The 14,679-nt window shown below is 39.2% G+C and overlaps 1 protein-coding gene across 2 annotated transcripts in view; it reads left to right on the top strand.

Annotated features, from left to right (window-relative positions):
* LOC126483738 (uncharacterized) overlaps positions 1-13,225 on the top strand; it is a 42,223-nt gene extending 28,998 nt beyond the window's left edge. For both annotated transcript variants that reach the window (XR_007587770.1, XM_050106866.1), the window contains exon 2: positions 10,831-13,225. Coding sequence is in view for 1 of the 2 variants with exons in the window: in XM_050106866.1 (XP_049962823.1) it covers positions 10,831-11,217 (387 nt within the window). In the remaining variant the exon portion in view is untranslated. The remainder of the gene's footprint in view (positions 1-10,830) is intronic.
* Positions 13,226-14,679: the final 1,454 nt, after the last annotated feature.

The raw sequence follows: 14,679 nt of genomic DNA, 5'->3' as shown, positions 1-14,679 counted from the left end.
AACATAGTTAGATTCGGTGTTACTGTTATACAAGATGCCTGTTACAGAAAATATTTTTTGTCAAATAAATGCGCTAGTGAATTTTACTGCATGTGTACTGCATAATTTGCGTTAGGTGTCCAAAAATGGTTCAAATGGCTCTGAGCACTATGGGACTTAACTTCTGAGGTCATCAGTCCCCTAGAACTTAGAACTACGTAAACCTAACTGACCTAAGGACATCACACACATCCATGCCCGAGGCAGGATTCGAACCTGCGACCGTAGCGGTCGTGCGGTACCAGACTGAAGTGCCTAGAACCGCTCGGCCACTCCAGCCGGACGTTTGGTGTTAGTTTACTTTATAGACAGCTTTTTAGTTAGATGTGGTTTAATTTTTAGAATGACTCTATATAATGCAAAGCATACTTGATGTCTTCATGGCACTGGTTGATTGTAGGATGTTGATTGCAGTGCTGATACAAAGGTTATGAAGTGTAGAATCGTCATCCGGGGGCCTACATATAAAGGTACTAAAGACGGATTTGCACCCAGGATGCTGGATATGTGGTGATGAATCGGCTGCAATCCACCCTCAGCTCCAGGCTGCAACCTTCCTTCCTTCCTTCCTTCCTTCCTTCCTTCCTTCTTTCAGAATGAACCTGAACTCTTGCACTTCTCTGCATCGCGGCCCAGTAAGGAGGGATGGCAGCTCAGTGGCGATGTACATGAAATAGGTCGGGTACATATTATAAAAACAGTATTTTCAGATGTTAGTGACCTGTAAGGTAAGACAGGTGGTTAAACAAATCCAGAGTCCTGAACTTTGTCATCCTTGCGGTGCATTTTAAGTTACGCGGGACGTGAAAGATAGACGTTATGCACGGAGCTGCACTATAAGCGGGTCGGCTAATATTGGTTTGTCCCGCACGCCGCTGTGGTAAATTTGCCAATAATGTTTCTCTCAATGCAGACTGCGGCTGATATGTGAATGTTCATGCCAAAGCAAAAACGTTGACTCAATTCCGATGCACTTATGAAACACAGTCTTTCACAAGTAGATCGAAATTGCAGTTCCAGTACGGATTCTGTCCTATGATCGTACTTGTCTTCAGTTCGTCACACTAACGTACATTCAGAGATCAATATCTGGTTTTCACACAGTCTTTGCTCACTGAAACAAGCACCTCACCCAATTTACATGTAGCAATGTATGGAGAAATGTCACCACACAAAACCAAGCGTGATTACTACACCAAAATGCTTTATGGTGGAAGTCTCTATTGAGGTAGTCAAAGCGAATTGTCCTATATAAGTTCCACTGAAAGTTTAGTTAACACAGTTCACACGAAAGTTCCCTGCTGTACACAAAATTTACACGCACGATGGAGTTCTCATTGTTAAGTTTCACTGTAACAAATGCTGATCATTGGACCATCATTACTGTCCAGAATTAATACGAATTTCACACAAGAGCTTTACAAAATTCAGTCATTTGAGGATTACAGTCATTTACATATTTAAGCGAGAAAGCATAACTTTACTCACACAAATGAAGTTTCTGTTGCTCAGCCAATAGAGAATAAAATCTCGCGGCTTTATATCTACTGGCGGAAAGCAGTATTAAAGATAGGAAAAGCCAATTAGCTATCACTTACACATGTCAAGCATGTATATTTTGATAAGTAAAAAGGAAGTCATTTCCTTTGGTTCTCCGTATGGACTTTCCAATGCTAAGACAAATAAAAAACATAATTAAAACTATACATCACCATAAATTGAGAATCTACTTTTAAATGACTATAGAAAATGAAAACGTTCATCAGAACCATCAAAACTCTTTAAGTACTAATAATTGATTTTAAAAGAACAGCAAAAGATATATGTATTTCTTTCTTTAACTTCTAAGTTTATCTTTATGAAAAACAGACAAGTAATGCCTAGCAAATCTCGTCAAGAATCTGAATAAAATGACTTGGCTTGTTAAATGTTTAATCGCTTCTCTAAGTAGTAAATATTTCACTCTATTCAAAAAATACAAACTTAAAATCTAAGCACTGACAAATACAATGCATTAGTAACATGCAGGTTGTTAGCTATGTTCACTATATAACATAAAAAAAGTGAATCACATTTCAGTAACAAAAGTTCACTTCACGAAGTATAGAGGTCCATGTGCTTATAGAACCCTTTAACTTTATTTGTAAGTGGCACTTTTAGCAAATAGCTACCTTCTTGAGGCATCTCACTTATTACATTGGGTCCAATAAAAAGTCTTTACCACTTTTATTGTCTTTTAAGATGTGATGACTTATGGTGGTTTTTTATTCTAACATTTGACGAATTTTCGCCTTTACAGCCTCCTTTTTAGTCCATGCTACGGCGTACGATGTTCTGCAAAATGTCTCATGTGGGGCAACTTCCATGTCATACTCAAAGTTTTTTATTACGCCGAGTTTATCTGCAAAAACATTAGCGTACTCTTGAATGAGATTCGCGAGCTCTTCCTTATGCATGTTTTCTGGCTAGGATGATTCTAACAGTTTAGCTTTGATAGTGGCAAGATTACTGTGTATGACTGCTTCTGAATCATGTGAGTGCAGGTACTCTGTCTTCTCAAATTGTTCCACAATATATAGTATGCGTGGATCTACTAATTTTACAACAACGTTATGACAGTATCTGTCGTGCACGCTCGGAATTTTAATGAGCTGCAGTGCAATTCTTTTGCCATCATTTGGAACTACACATTTACCCACCTGTAGGTCGATCATTGCATCCCTACTGCGCAGAAAATCCAGCCAAGAATGCTGGAAACTGACAAATTTTTTATGAGTAAGAAGTGGCATTGTATGTGCGTGTCTTCTACTATCAAATTGGCCTGCACCTGTTGCTTCACACACTGTGTAGATGCGTCTAATGCCTCCGAAACACTGCAGTTTTACACAGGCAGAATGGGAAGTCTCCTTATGTGATTTACTTTGTTGTATAATGCGTAATTCATGACACTGGTTGTTGTTCCTGTGTCTATTATTACTTCCACACTGATACCGTTTTTCGAAACTTTCGGTGCAGCTTGCACAACATAATCTTCCATACGTTTGCATGTGTTCGGCTCTTGTAAAAGTTCTTCCCTAACATCCACACCGTCGTTGTACCTCAATGTGATTAGATCAGATTTGAAGTTGCCTCCACTTTAAAATATGACCGCACTAGGAAGGCTGTTTAGAAAGGTCGGTTCTAGTTTAACTGTTGTGGATTGGTATCCTGCTCTACGACTTCGCATACATGATTCATTGTAGGGCAGCTGTTGTCACTGTTATGCAACTGTTCGGGTTTGGAATAACAAGCATGGCTTGCATCATGTTTCACGTTTGATTCCCAAACCATAAAATTGGTTGCTGGTTAGGCCAACCATTTCCGTGATTAGGATTTCGCCGACTTCTTTTGTTCCTGCCATTTGCACCTTGCTGGATTGGTACATTACTGCTATTATTCCGGGAATTTCCCTCTCGTTTTTTCCATGGTGTTTGCCTGTCGTGGCTGGAATCATTGTAACCATTTCTGTTAGCACCCTTCCGTTTTCTATTGGAACCATTTGTAGGATTACTGTTGTTATGATTCCATTTATTATTTCCGTAATTCGTGTTTGATTCATTTCCTGAGTGGCAGCCGCATTCACTTCTGCATACTGGTTCTTTTCACTCTGGTGTTGTGTGTTACCATCACTTACATTAGTGTTATCACTAGTGTGATAGCTATTGCAGTTGTTGGAATAAGTTCAAATGGTTCAAATGGCTCTGAGCACTGTGGGACTTAACATCTGAGGTCATCAGTCCCCTAGAACTTAGAACTACTTAAACATAACTAACCTAAGGACATCACACACATCCATGCCAGAGGCAGGATTCGAACCTGCGACTGTAGCAGTCGCACAGTTCCAGACTGAAGCACCTAGAACCGCTCGGACACTGCGGCCGGATTGGAATAAGCCTGATACGACTTAGCGTCTTCTTGGATGAGATCGAGTGAGTCAATCACAGACAGAAACGGTTCCAAGCCCTCATCTGGTACATTAATCAACTTTTCTCTTAGGTGGATAGGAAGTTTTGCCTTCAGCGTGCAGGGCACTTCTTTGTGAGAGATTGGCTCCGACCAATACCTCGTCTTCGCAATGTATCCTTTTGTAGTATTTCTGCAAGCTTCCCTTTCACGGGTTGTACAATTCGGCCGAATACACTTCTTTGGGTAATCGCTCCTGAATACCTGTGGACCAGTATTTAGAAAGAAACGCTCTTTCAAAATCCGCTAATGTGTCACATACTTCTGATGTTTCACTCGCCCACAAAGCTGCATCACTTGTGATGTGCAACATAACTAACTGTATCTTCTGATACTCCTTCCAACGTCGTGGTAAGATGTTCTTGAATGCTCGTATGAAGACAATGGGGTGGACTGCCTTCTTGTCTTTGGAAAAAGTTTGGAAATGATGATGTTTCAACAAACTTTGTTCTATCTTAGTGGTACTAGCACTCGGTTCATTTTTGTGTTTAGCTTGGATGGGTGTCATATCGGGTGATTGAAATATTTTTTCATTCCCGTAAGTGGGTTTAATGTCAATGATAGGATTTTCACAATGAGATGGAAAATTATTTTCCGATGTGGTGTCATTTGACATAACCCATTCCAGGTTCCTTATGCAGGTGTTTATCTCTTGCTTCCACATAGCATTTTCTTCATAGATGTCTTTTTTTATAGGAATATACCTTACATACTTCGTTATAGTTATGCTTCCGCGTCGGAACACATCTCTGCGCATACGCGCTGCACAGCATTGTTGACTGCTACATTTATTTTTGAATCAATTTCAGATTCCTTGTCTGCTATCCATTTGGATATGCCTTTATTTAATTGTTTTCTGTGACTTTCTAATTGTTCGTCCAGGATTTTCTGGTTGTTGAGCTAAATGTTGGTGACTGCAGAAGTTACAGTTTCGACATTCGTCTTTACTTCATCGTGAGAGATTTTCAACTCGCTCACATCAGTTTCAAGTTTTGTGACTTGATTTAAAATTGGAGCGTAAGCTGCCTTAATTGTAATTAGCTTGGATTTAATTGTGCTGGTTCAGCTTTAATATCGCGATGCGTTTTTCCTTCTTGCGATTGTGTTTTTCCTGCTTGTGATCATGCTCGCAATCACGCATTTCAAGTTTTTGTAAGAAAGCGGTAAGCAGGTCGAGCGAAATGCTTGCAACCATTACGGCTGAGATTGCATCTTTTTCTGTCTCTCGTTAGCTATGCTCGGCGCCTATATTAGCATCAGCATTTGGCAGTGCATTTTCTAAATTCGCTGCTGTATTCGGATCAAGTAGTGGGTTTTCTAATGGGTCAAAGTTCAGATCCATTAAAGAATGATTATTATTTCCTGCTTCGCTATCAATATTAGCTGGTGAAGCCATTACTTCAGTGGGAAAATTATCTTTCTTTCCTACTTTTACCATAACCAAAAATTATTCAGTCAAAAAAATCTTCACACAGATATTTGCTCTTAAAACTAACACAAAATAATCACAGATATAATAATTCACAAGAATGGATAAATTTGAGGGAGATGTTCAGGTTGGCTACACCAAACAACACCCATTTTTCAGTAGTTCATTTATTCACCTAAACACAGGCAAGTCTCACAAAGAACTGAACATGGCGGAATGGCCCAAAGACAATGCTCAGACTCCAAAGACGATGTTCAGAGCCAGTCCAGAGACGAGTGCATATCGATGCTGGTGTCAATCTCATCAGCGCCACAGAGGCCCCCCCCCCCCCCCCCCCCTTGGCGGTAAGGAGTAAGGAGTACTCTTGAGAGGCAGGGAGGGGGGGAGTGACTAAGGCGTCGGCAGGGGTGGTCCACAGGAGCCAGACCATGGTCAGCTCGACAGCGTCATCAGGGAGCTGTGTGGGTAGATGTCATGAAGGAAGGTTCGGGTTGTTTACACCAAACAACACCCACTTTGCAGTAGTTCATTTATTCACCTATACACAGGCAAGGCTCACAAAGAACTGAACATAGCAAAATGGCCCAAAGACAATGCTCAGAGTCCAAAGATGATGCTCAGAGTCCAAAGACGAACGCATATCGATGCTGGTGTCGAGCTCATCGGCGCCACAAATTAATTTCCCTTGATGCAACGTTCATTTATCAGTGGTTGGCCAAGTTGGCCATTTCATGTTCCCTTTTGCACAGGAAAAAACAATCTTGCGTCACTTTTAAAAATTTTGCTTTTCCGTAGCACTCCCTTCCAAAATTCACTGATTAATACTACGTCTAACTATGATTTGACCTCTACTGAGCATCAAAGGAAATTTTTTCTCAAGAAAAAATACGAACTTGAAAGAGCAAAAATAAAAATTCATTTGTGTGAATTTACCTCATTTGTTGCTTTTTGGCTTTGAATACATGGAATTGATGATGACCACAGCTCGTAATGCAGTAAATCAGATTGTAGTATGAAAAAGAATAAAATTTTCGTATTAGATATAGAGAAATTTGGTTTACACAAAATTGCTAGATATACTATAAATCATGACCCCACTTTGGGTGCCATTAAAATGTAACTTTCAATTTATATTACTTGAAAGAATTTTAAATCTTATTAAATAGAGAGAATATTTTATAATTGAGATGACTTCTATTGACAGTAAATAGTAACTTTTATAAGTTAAGTTAGCAACATCAAATTTATCTTTTGTAGTTTCTGTAACAAAATTCTGGAAGAAGTCATTCAGCGGTAAATATATCATTTTTGGTTTGTATGACGGCTAGCTTTTAAAGAGCAGGGTAAAACCTTGCAAAGAAAAGAATTTTTTCATATTAGTGAACAGAAGTAGTGTCGACTAATGATGAAATATAGAATATCTGAGACTCTGGTAATCTTACTACTAAATAATTTTGTGAAAACCCTTTTCTTTGTTTACAACAATTCAGGTTATTATTTAGATTAATTATGTCTTACATTTACATGTTTCATGCTAGACATCTTCTGCAAAGAAAACACAATGGAACTTGCCAACTTACCATGAAAATTAGTTAATAAAGTTTAATATTTCCTGTTTAGCAATTTGAACGCTCATCAGCAGAACATATCATTGTGGGAAATAATAATATCGCGGTAATTGCCATGAATAATACGTCATAAGACAAAAATTATAATTAAAATATTAAGAAATAGAGCTCACTTGAGCTAAAACGTCTGACAAGATAGAATCTGATAGTTCGAGAGGCTAACAGAAAAGCGCTAGGACAATAGAGAGCAAAATCGGCCATGCATCATAATTTATATTAGTAACAGAGATGTTAATGCTGCGCTGATCACAGTAAGCTTGGCATTAACACTCAGACAATCAGTGTTACATGATCGCTGTAGTTAACACAAAATATATATTTCCTTTGACATAAATAATTAATTAATTCTACCGAGTCAAGGGAGGTGTTATTTCACAAGGCTAAAGGATGTGCCTGCCCATCAATTTCCTGACTAAGAACACACCCTAATGTTTGATTCGATGCAACACATGCTAGAATAAATTCCTTTTCAAAATCTGGAAACACAAGAACCGAACTTGTTGTTAACACTTCTTTCAGTTTGTCAAACACTTTCTGACACTCTTCTGTCCACTCAAATTTCACATCCTTCCGTAACAATTGTGTCAATGGCTGTGCTAAATCTGCAAAACCCTTCACGAACTTCCAATGGAAATTGTAAATTCTGACGAATGATTGCACTTCCTTACCTGTTTTCAGCTCCCGAAAATCCCTTACAGCCTGTCCCAACCTTGGATCTATGCGCACTCCGTCCTTACTGATGATATGACCTAAATATGTCACTTGGAATGCAAAATGACACTTCTCCAGGCTCAATGTCAAACAAGCTGCTCTTAACCTCACAAAGACTTCCCTTAACCACTGTCTATGTTGCTCCATACTGCTTGAAAACATTATAATGTCATCCAAATAGACCAGACACTGCCGTGGTTTCAAACCCCTCAACACACTGTCTAGCAACCTCTGAAACGTTGCCGGTGATTTTTTTCAAACCGAATGGTATGCTGACGTACTGGTAAAGGCCTCCAGGAGTAGAGAAAGCATTTTTTGGATGATCCTCTGGAGCCACCTCTAACTGATGATAACCACTTGTCAAATCCATCGTAGAAAAGTACTGGCACTGTCCTAAGTGATCCAGAGTCTCTGACATGTTTGGAATGGGGCATGCGTCCATCACTGTCTTATTGTTGAGGTATCAGTAGTCACAATAGAACCTGTATTTCTTAGTTCCATCCACAGATTTTTTAGGCACAACGACAATCCGCAATCCCCAGCAACTATTATTATGCTCTAGAATACCGTCCGCAAGCTGCTGATCAATGAAATCCTCCACAATTAGCTGTAAATACCTCAGTATTCTTTATGGTTTACGGTAAACAAGTGCTTCATTCACTATTGGTTTGTTATGTTGAATTAATGGAGTTGATGGTAATGGCCCTCACAAAAAAAAAAACAAATTCTTAAATTCTCACAATAATTCTTCAATATGCTCTTTTTCTCCTTGCTTAACTTTGTTATGCAATGCAGTTCTATCGGCAGTTAGTGGATGATCACTACACCTACCTCTTGAACACCAGTCTTCGTCATCTGGTACATCCAAATTCGCTACTAAAACTCCTTTCTTCAAATTCGCCTCTACAGCACTAAAATTATCCATATTCACGGGGACTAGTCACCCATCTTTTCCCTCTTGTACGCGTATGCTTCACAAAACAACCTAATGGTTCCAAAACTTCATTATCCCCCAATGGTTCAATAACATGTACCGCACCCACAGGCAGACTTGATTCTACACTTACCCAAAGCAACTTCCCGGTGCCACTAGATACATACTCATGCGAATTAAGCCTTAATGGTTCAATTGGTTTGTTCATTACGTTGAATACCCCTCGCGACAGCTCTGCATCGACAACAGTTTACCCTAGCTGAAATAACATTCCACCAAGTTCCACAGTTTGTTGTCCAAGGTCAATTTTGGCATGATGTTGATGCAAGAAATCTATTCCTAGGATCATGTCGTAGCCCTCACTTACCCATGGTACTACCCGCATGCGTGCATCAAATCAGATTTTCCCTATGCGGAAGTCAACTGTCACTGACCCCAAAGGTTTGACCTCCTTATTCCCCACTCCACACAACCTATAATGTGGTGGTTGCAAATTCTTTCATCCCATTAAACTCTTAGTAGCCACTGACACTTGCGCCCCTGTGTTCAACAAAATCTTAAACATTTTAGTTCCTATGGATCCTACCACTGAACATTCCACCTCTGCATACATATTTGTAGCATTGAAATTAAACGGGAGCTCCCTTAGGTGAGTCTTGGGCCACCTCTGCCATTTAACCATTTTCCACCTCTGCTACATCCACTTCTCCATCCTCTACATTGTTGATATCCACCCCTTCCTCTATTCCTTGGTGACTGTGTACATTGCTCTGAATATGTCCCATGTGACCATACTCATAACATTTTATACCTGCTATAAATACTGTTTTTCTATCATGTACCCCCATTGCCACGTCTATTTCCTCACATTGGATTGCCAGCTGAATGGCCAAATACAAATCTTTCAAAACCCCTTCATGCACTTTCCGTGCCATATGTGCCAGTAACTCCCTCAAAAATACATCAAATACCCTTTGCTCTGCCTCCTGCAGCAGAACACCATTCGCTACTTTGCTCTGACTCGGCTTGTAAGTATACTCGTTAATTTGTCTTGTTCTGTCCGCAAATTTCTCTACCAACTCCCCCTGTCTCTTTGTCATTGTACTCAATCTTTCCCTAAAGTACCGAGTGCTATTCTGTCTCTTGTACCTCTGTAAAAGCCCCTCCTTCAACTGCTTAAACTGTCCTGCCCTCCTTAAGGCCTGAGAAGACCTTACATATGTCTTCACTTCACCCGTCAATCTAATCTTGATTACTTGTAACAACTGTTCATCAGACCAACCATTCATCACAGCTGAAGTTTCCAACTCTTCCACAAATGAACACACATCCTCAGATGCCTTGCCAGAAAGCGGAATAATCAAACTCGCTGCAGCTGGATCAGTTTCCTGCTGTGGTACCCTAGGCAACAACGACTGATCAGATGCGGTTTCCCATTCACTCCTAGATGTTAATTCACTTCTCAACTGCGTATTGTCTGCTGTCAATTATGCTACCTTTTCCAACATAATCTGTACCACTTCTGGTTCCAACACACCTTGCGTCACTGACTCTTCCATTGTGTTGCTTTTGTTCTCAGTTAGTCCCACTTCAACCTATAAAATCCAACAGAAACAAAACATTTAACTACAAAAATAAACCGACTTCCTACAGCTTAGTATCTCATCTTATGTTTTCTGTGATAACATAATAGGAGGAGATAAATAAAACATCATACTCAACCCAATAGAAAAGTAATTAAATGCCATGAAAGAAAAAAATCTTACTGCCCGAAACACACTAACACTTACTCTGACATACAAAGAAAGAAAACGTACAACACTCAAAAAGAAAAATTGCCAACACTCACCACATTTTGTGACTGTAATGCAGACGGTGGGCTCGAACATCATACTGTATAGATGATGCCCACTATTATGACACCAATTGTAGCCATCACTGCCAAATGTAGATGATGGCGTGTGGTGGAGAAATGTTGGACGTGGATGGAAACTGTCAGGATGTGCCGTATTAAAACTCAGCTGTGATGATCAAATGTTTCATTATTCCCAGTTACAGTGATGCATTCCTCTCTGTCTATGTCACAGGGACCTGCGATGCCGAGGACGACACTCCACTGTCTGCAAAACAGCTTGGTTGAGAAGGGCTACCTCAGCATCCCGTGCAACATACTGCGGAGTGCTGGCCATGTACAGCTGCGGTGTTTTGACGATGTCAGGATGCCCCGGCAGCTGACTCAGTGGCCTTTGTCCCCGTTGCCTCAGCCCCACTTGCTGGAAGCTGCAGGGTGGCCTGCTGTGTGTTTCTTCGGCATCATGGTTAAGATCGCAGGCGACAAGAGCCTGCGATCCGACAGCCAAATCTGTGCCCTCGCCTCACGATGCCTCCAGCGTGTATTGGGAGACAACAAGACTGCCCACAGTAGTGAGCCGTTCAAGTGGCCTGCTACTGGCTGGTTATGGACCCCATGTTAGCCTCAGAGGGTCACACCAGTGACTCGCCGTGGACTGGAATGCTGGTGCCCCTTCTGCTGCTGCGTGTAGCTGGTGGTGTGACACGCCCCACCATCCATGAGAGCTGCACACTTGAATCCCCCTCGTTAGAAAACTGGCACCTGTCTATACGCGGCTGTGCACGTCTGTTTTGCTAATGTGCCACTCCGAGTCATGTACTCATAACACCTAGGTTGGGCCAGTGGAGCCCTTCTGCCTGTAACTTGAGCCATGCAAACAGCTGTATTTACTTTTTTCAGTGGTTCTATAGCACTGTGGCCTCCATTCTACTTCACAACTGCTGGTAAGTATAACTTACTGTCAACAGGCCTGCGTCTGGCAGTAACTTGTGCGCTCAGAAATATTACACCGAATCTAACTTTTTCCTATCTTAAACGGTGGTGCCACTACATATCCTATGATGATGATATCATTGAGGCACTGTTGGAATCGGCCTACTCATAAAAATACTTGGTTACAACACTTTGTAGTGATTTAAATGATGACTCTAGAAATATACTACAACTCCCTACATATTAATCACATAGGGATTGTAAGTGCAATATTAGAATAACTGATGTGTGCAGAAGCATTCCAACAATCATTATTCCTGCACTCCATATATCAATGGAACAGGAAGAAACCCTAATAACTGATACACTGGGATGTACACTCTGCCATGCTCTTCATGGTGGTTTACAGAATATAGACGTAGATGTAGATTGAAAGTCCTCCAGTAAGTCTGTTGCATGGATATTTGAACACTGCCCCGTCCAAATAAAAGTCCATTATTACTCACTGCATTGTTAGTCATCACATGTGCTTTGTTGCTGCTCCACAATTTTCACATTTTTGTACGTAATAAACTAACACTGCATGCCATTGAATGAAGTGTCACAGATTCAGCTAAATGAAAAAATATCCAAGCAATTTGGACATTTTTTATGTGTATAAACTGACTTCTGGATTTTCTTTTGTGTTAGACCACTATGGGCAGATAGGCTTGATTCAAAAATCTAGGATCTAATGTTCTACTGTTCATGTAGTTTTCACACAATCACTCATCAGTTGTGTCACTACACATATGTATCACAATATATTGTGTTTTTTTCCATATTTGCAAGTGCCTCAAATAACTTGTACTATATTGTCAATTGTAAATTTAATCTGTTATCCTTAGAACATCGTGCATAACCTGTTTTGTAGTAAATTGGTATTTTTGATTTACAGTTACTGTAGGAAACTAACATGCCATGTCTCATTAGTCTTCTCTTTTAGTATGAGTGGATATTGTCTACATTTATCACAAATTAATTTAATTGTTGAATTTGTTAATGACTGTAAATTGAAAAACCTTTTGAAGAAACATTATATTTTTTAGAAAGTTTTTCTGTTGTCATAATAGATATCTTGTTCTGGCTGATAATTGCCTCAGTTCTAAAAGGCTATGTGTATAGGTACATAGGGAAAAGTCCCGACACACTACGAATAAAGTTATTACCAATGACAACAAACACTATCGTGGCCCCTGTAAGCATTGACAAAGATGTATTATGCTACGCCGGGAGGCAAATGACATATGATGGAAACACCATTCAATTTTTTTGTCAATTTATTATATAGACTCTGTCTTTAGTTCTTGTGGGGAGAAGAGATGTTCTTGTGAGAAGTGTGTCATATACGTTGTGTTGTCTGAATACAATTTTTTACGGAAGTATGAAGTGTGAGAGTTCCTTTTTAGTACAAAATCACGAAATTTTTCTCTTCTTCCGCATATTACGCTAATGCCATGTCACTGTAGCTGCATGCATCTGAAGAGGAAGTCCGATTAAAATCAGTATTTTACTCACAGTCAAAAATGAGAACTAATTATGGTGGAAGAAGAAGCATATAACCAAATTGTGTAAATCTCAACAGCATAGAGAATACAGGAATTGATGTAAGTCAAAAGTGAAAGACAATTCATTCGCTGCAAAATTCATAAAAATTAAACGTGTCAAAAGTGTAACTAATTTGTTTAATATGTATTTGCACAACTGGCGACCTGGTGACATGACATTACATTGAGAAAGCCATGAAATCAGTTGTGTAAATTGTTCAAAATTATTTGTGACATTTTATTAAACTTTTTGCATGTACTAATTACTTTTAAATTTTCATATGCAACATCATGACTGGGAGCAAAAAACCAGAATCAAAAATTCTTGTGGGTAAAGTAACCAAGTCAAAAGGGAATCAAAAGTGAAACCGAAATTTACAGAAAATTTTGGAAGTACACTGTTTGTTTCATCGCAGTAAAGGTAGGACCACTACACGCCCTCTTGCTTAGCTATGCTTGGTAGCGTCTCCTGCATAGTAATTTTCCTTTCTAAATGTATTGTAATGAATTTTTCAGAACTTTTACATAATGATTAGAGAGTGAAAATTTTGAAGTTTTTGTGTCACAACATTTTGTGCATCATAAAAGTAACCAATTAACACTTGACAACACATAAATGGTATGTTTAAATTTCCAAAAATAATATCTTTCAATTTTCTATTTTTCAAAATTTTGATTTTAATATTCAATCAAAATGGCACAAAAATCGGGTTCCATTATTGTTGACCATGGCGAAAACGCAGTAAGCCAAGATGGCGTACAAATGCAAGACAGAATATCTGAAGTACCAGTGCCATGTCTTCCACACTCAGAAGTATTAAGTACTTCAGAGATGAACATAACCAAAGTAATAAGTGCTAGTGAGCTTTCACAGAGTTCTAACTTTGATGATATGTTGATGACAATAGATGAAACTACTTCATTTATCTCTGCGAGCAACCCCTCGTGCAGGAAAACATGGAAAGCGAAGATAACATGATTTTTGAAGACACTTTACCGTCACCTATCACGCGAAATACAAATGTCAATTTACAAAGTACAGTTGTTAACAACCAAAGTACATTAGATAGCAATCAAAATGACACACTTGCCGCTATACCTCGAAAACTCTATAATATGAACACCAGTTTGCGTGCAGACATAAAAAAAAATATAAACACCAATTTGCTAACGGACATAAATACAAAATCTGACAGTTTGTTGGAAAACCTTACCATAATCACACAAGACATAAACAACATAAAACAAGAGCAGAAACAAGTTTTAAAAGATTTTCAGGATACAGTCACACAACAGAGCAGCGATCTGGCAAAGAATTTTCAGGAAGAAATGAATGTAAAATTTAGAGACATGGGAAAACAGCTAAAGCAAGCTGTACTTTCCAAAGTAAACAATGACATTACGGAAATAAAACAGAAATTAGACACTCTTAGCGAGCAGAATGATACAGTATAAAAAACAGTGATTAAAGACACACACACAAATCTGGAAGGTACATAAATATAATTAACTTCCACAGTAATGAACATCTCTACCATAGTGAAGAAACTTCATAAGGATTACGA

Source organism: Schistocerca serialis, chromosome 6 (assembly GCF_023864345.2).
Source record: "Schistocerca serialis cubense isolate TAMUIC-IGC-003099 chromosome 6, iqSchSeri2.2, whole genome shotgun sequence".
In the NCBI taxonomy this organism is placed as follows: Eukaryota; Metazoa; Arthropoda; class Insecta; order Orthoptera; family Acrididae; genus Schistocerca; species Schistocerca serialis.
This window is presented reverse-complemented; position numbering and strand designations above follow the sequence as displayed.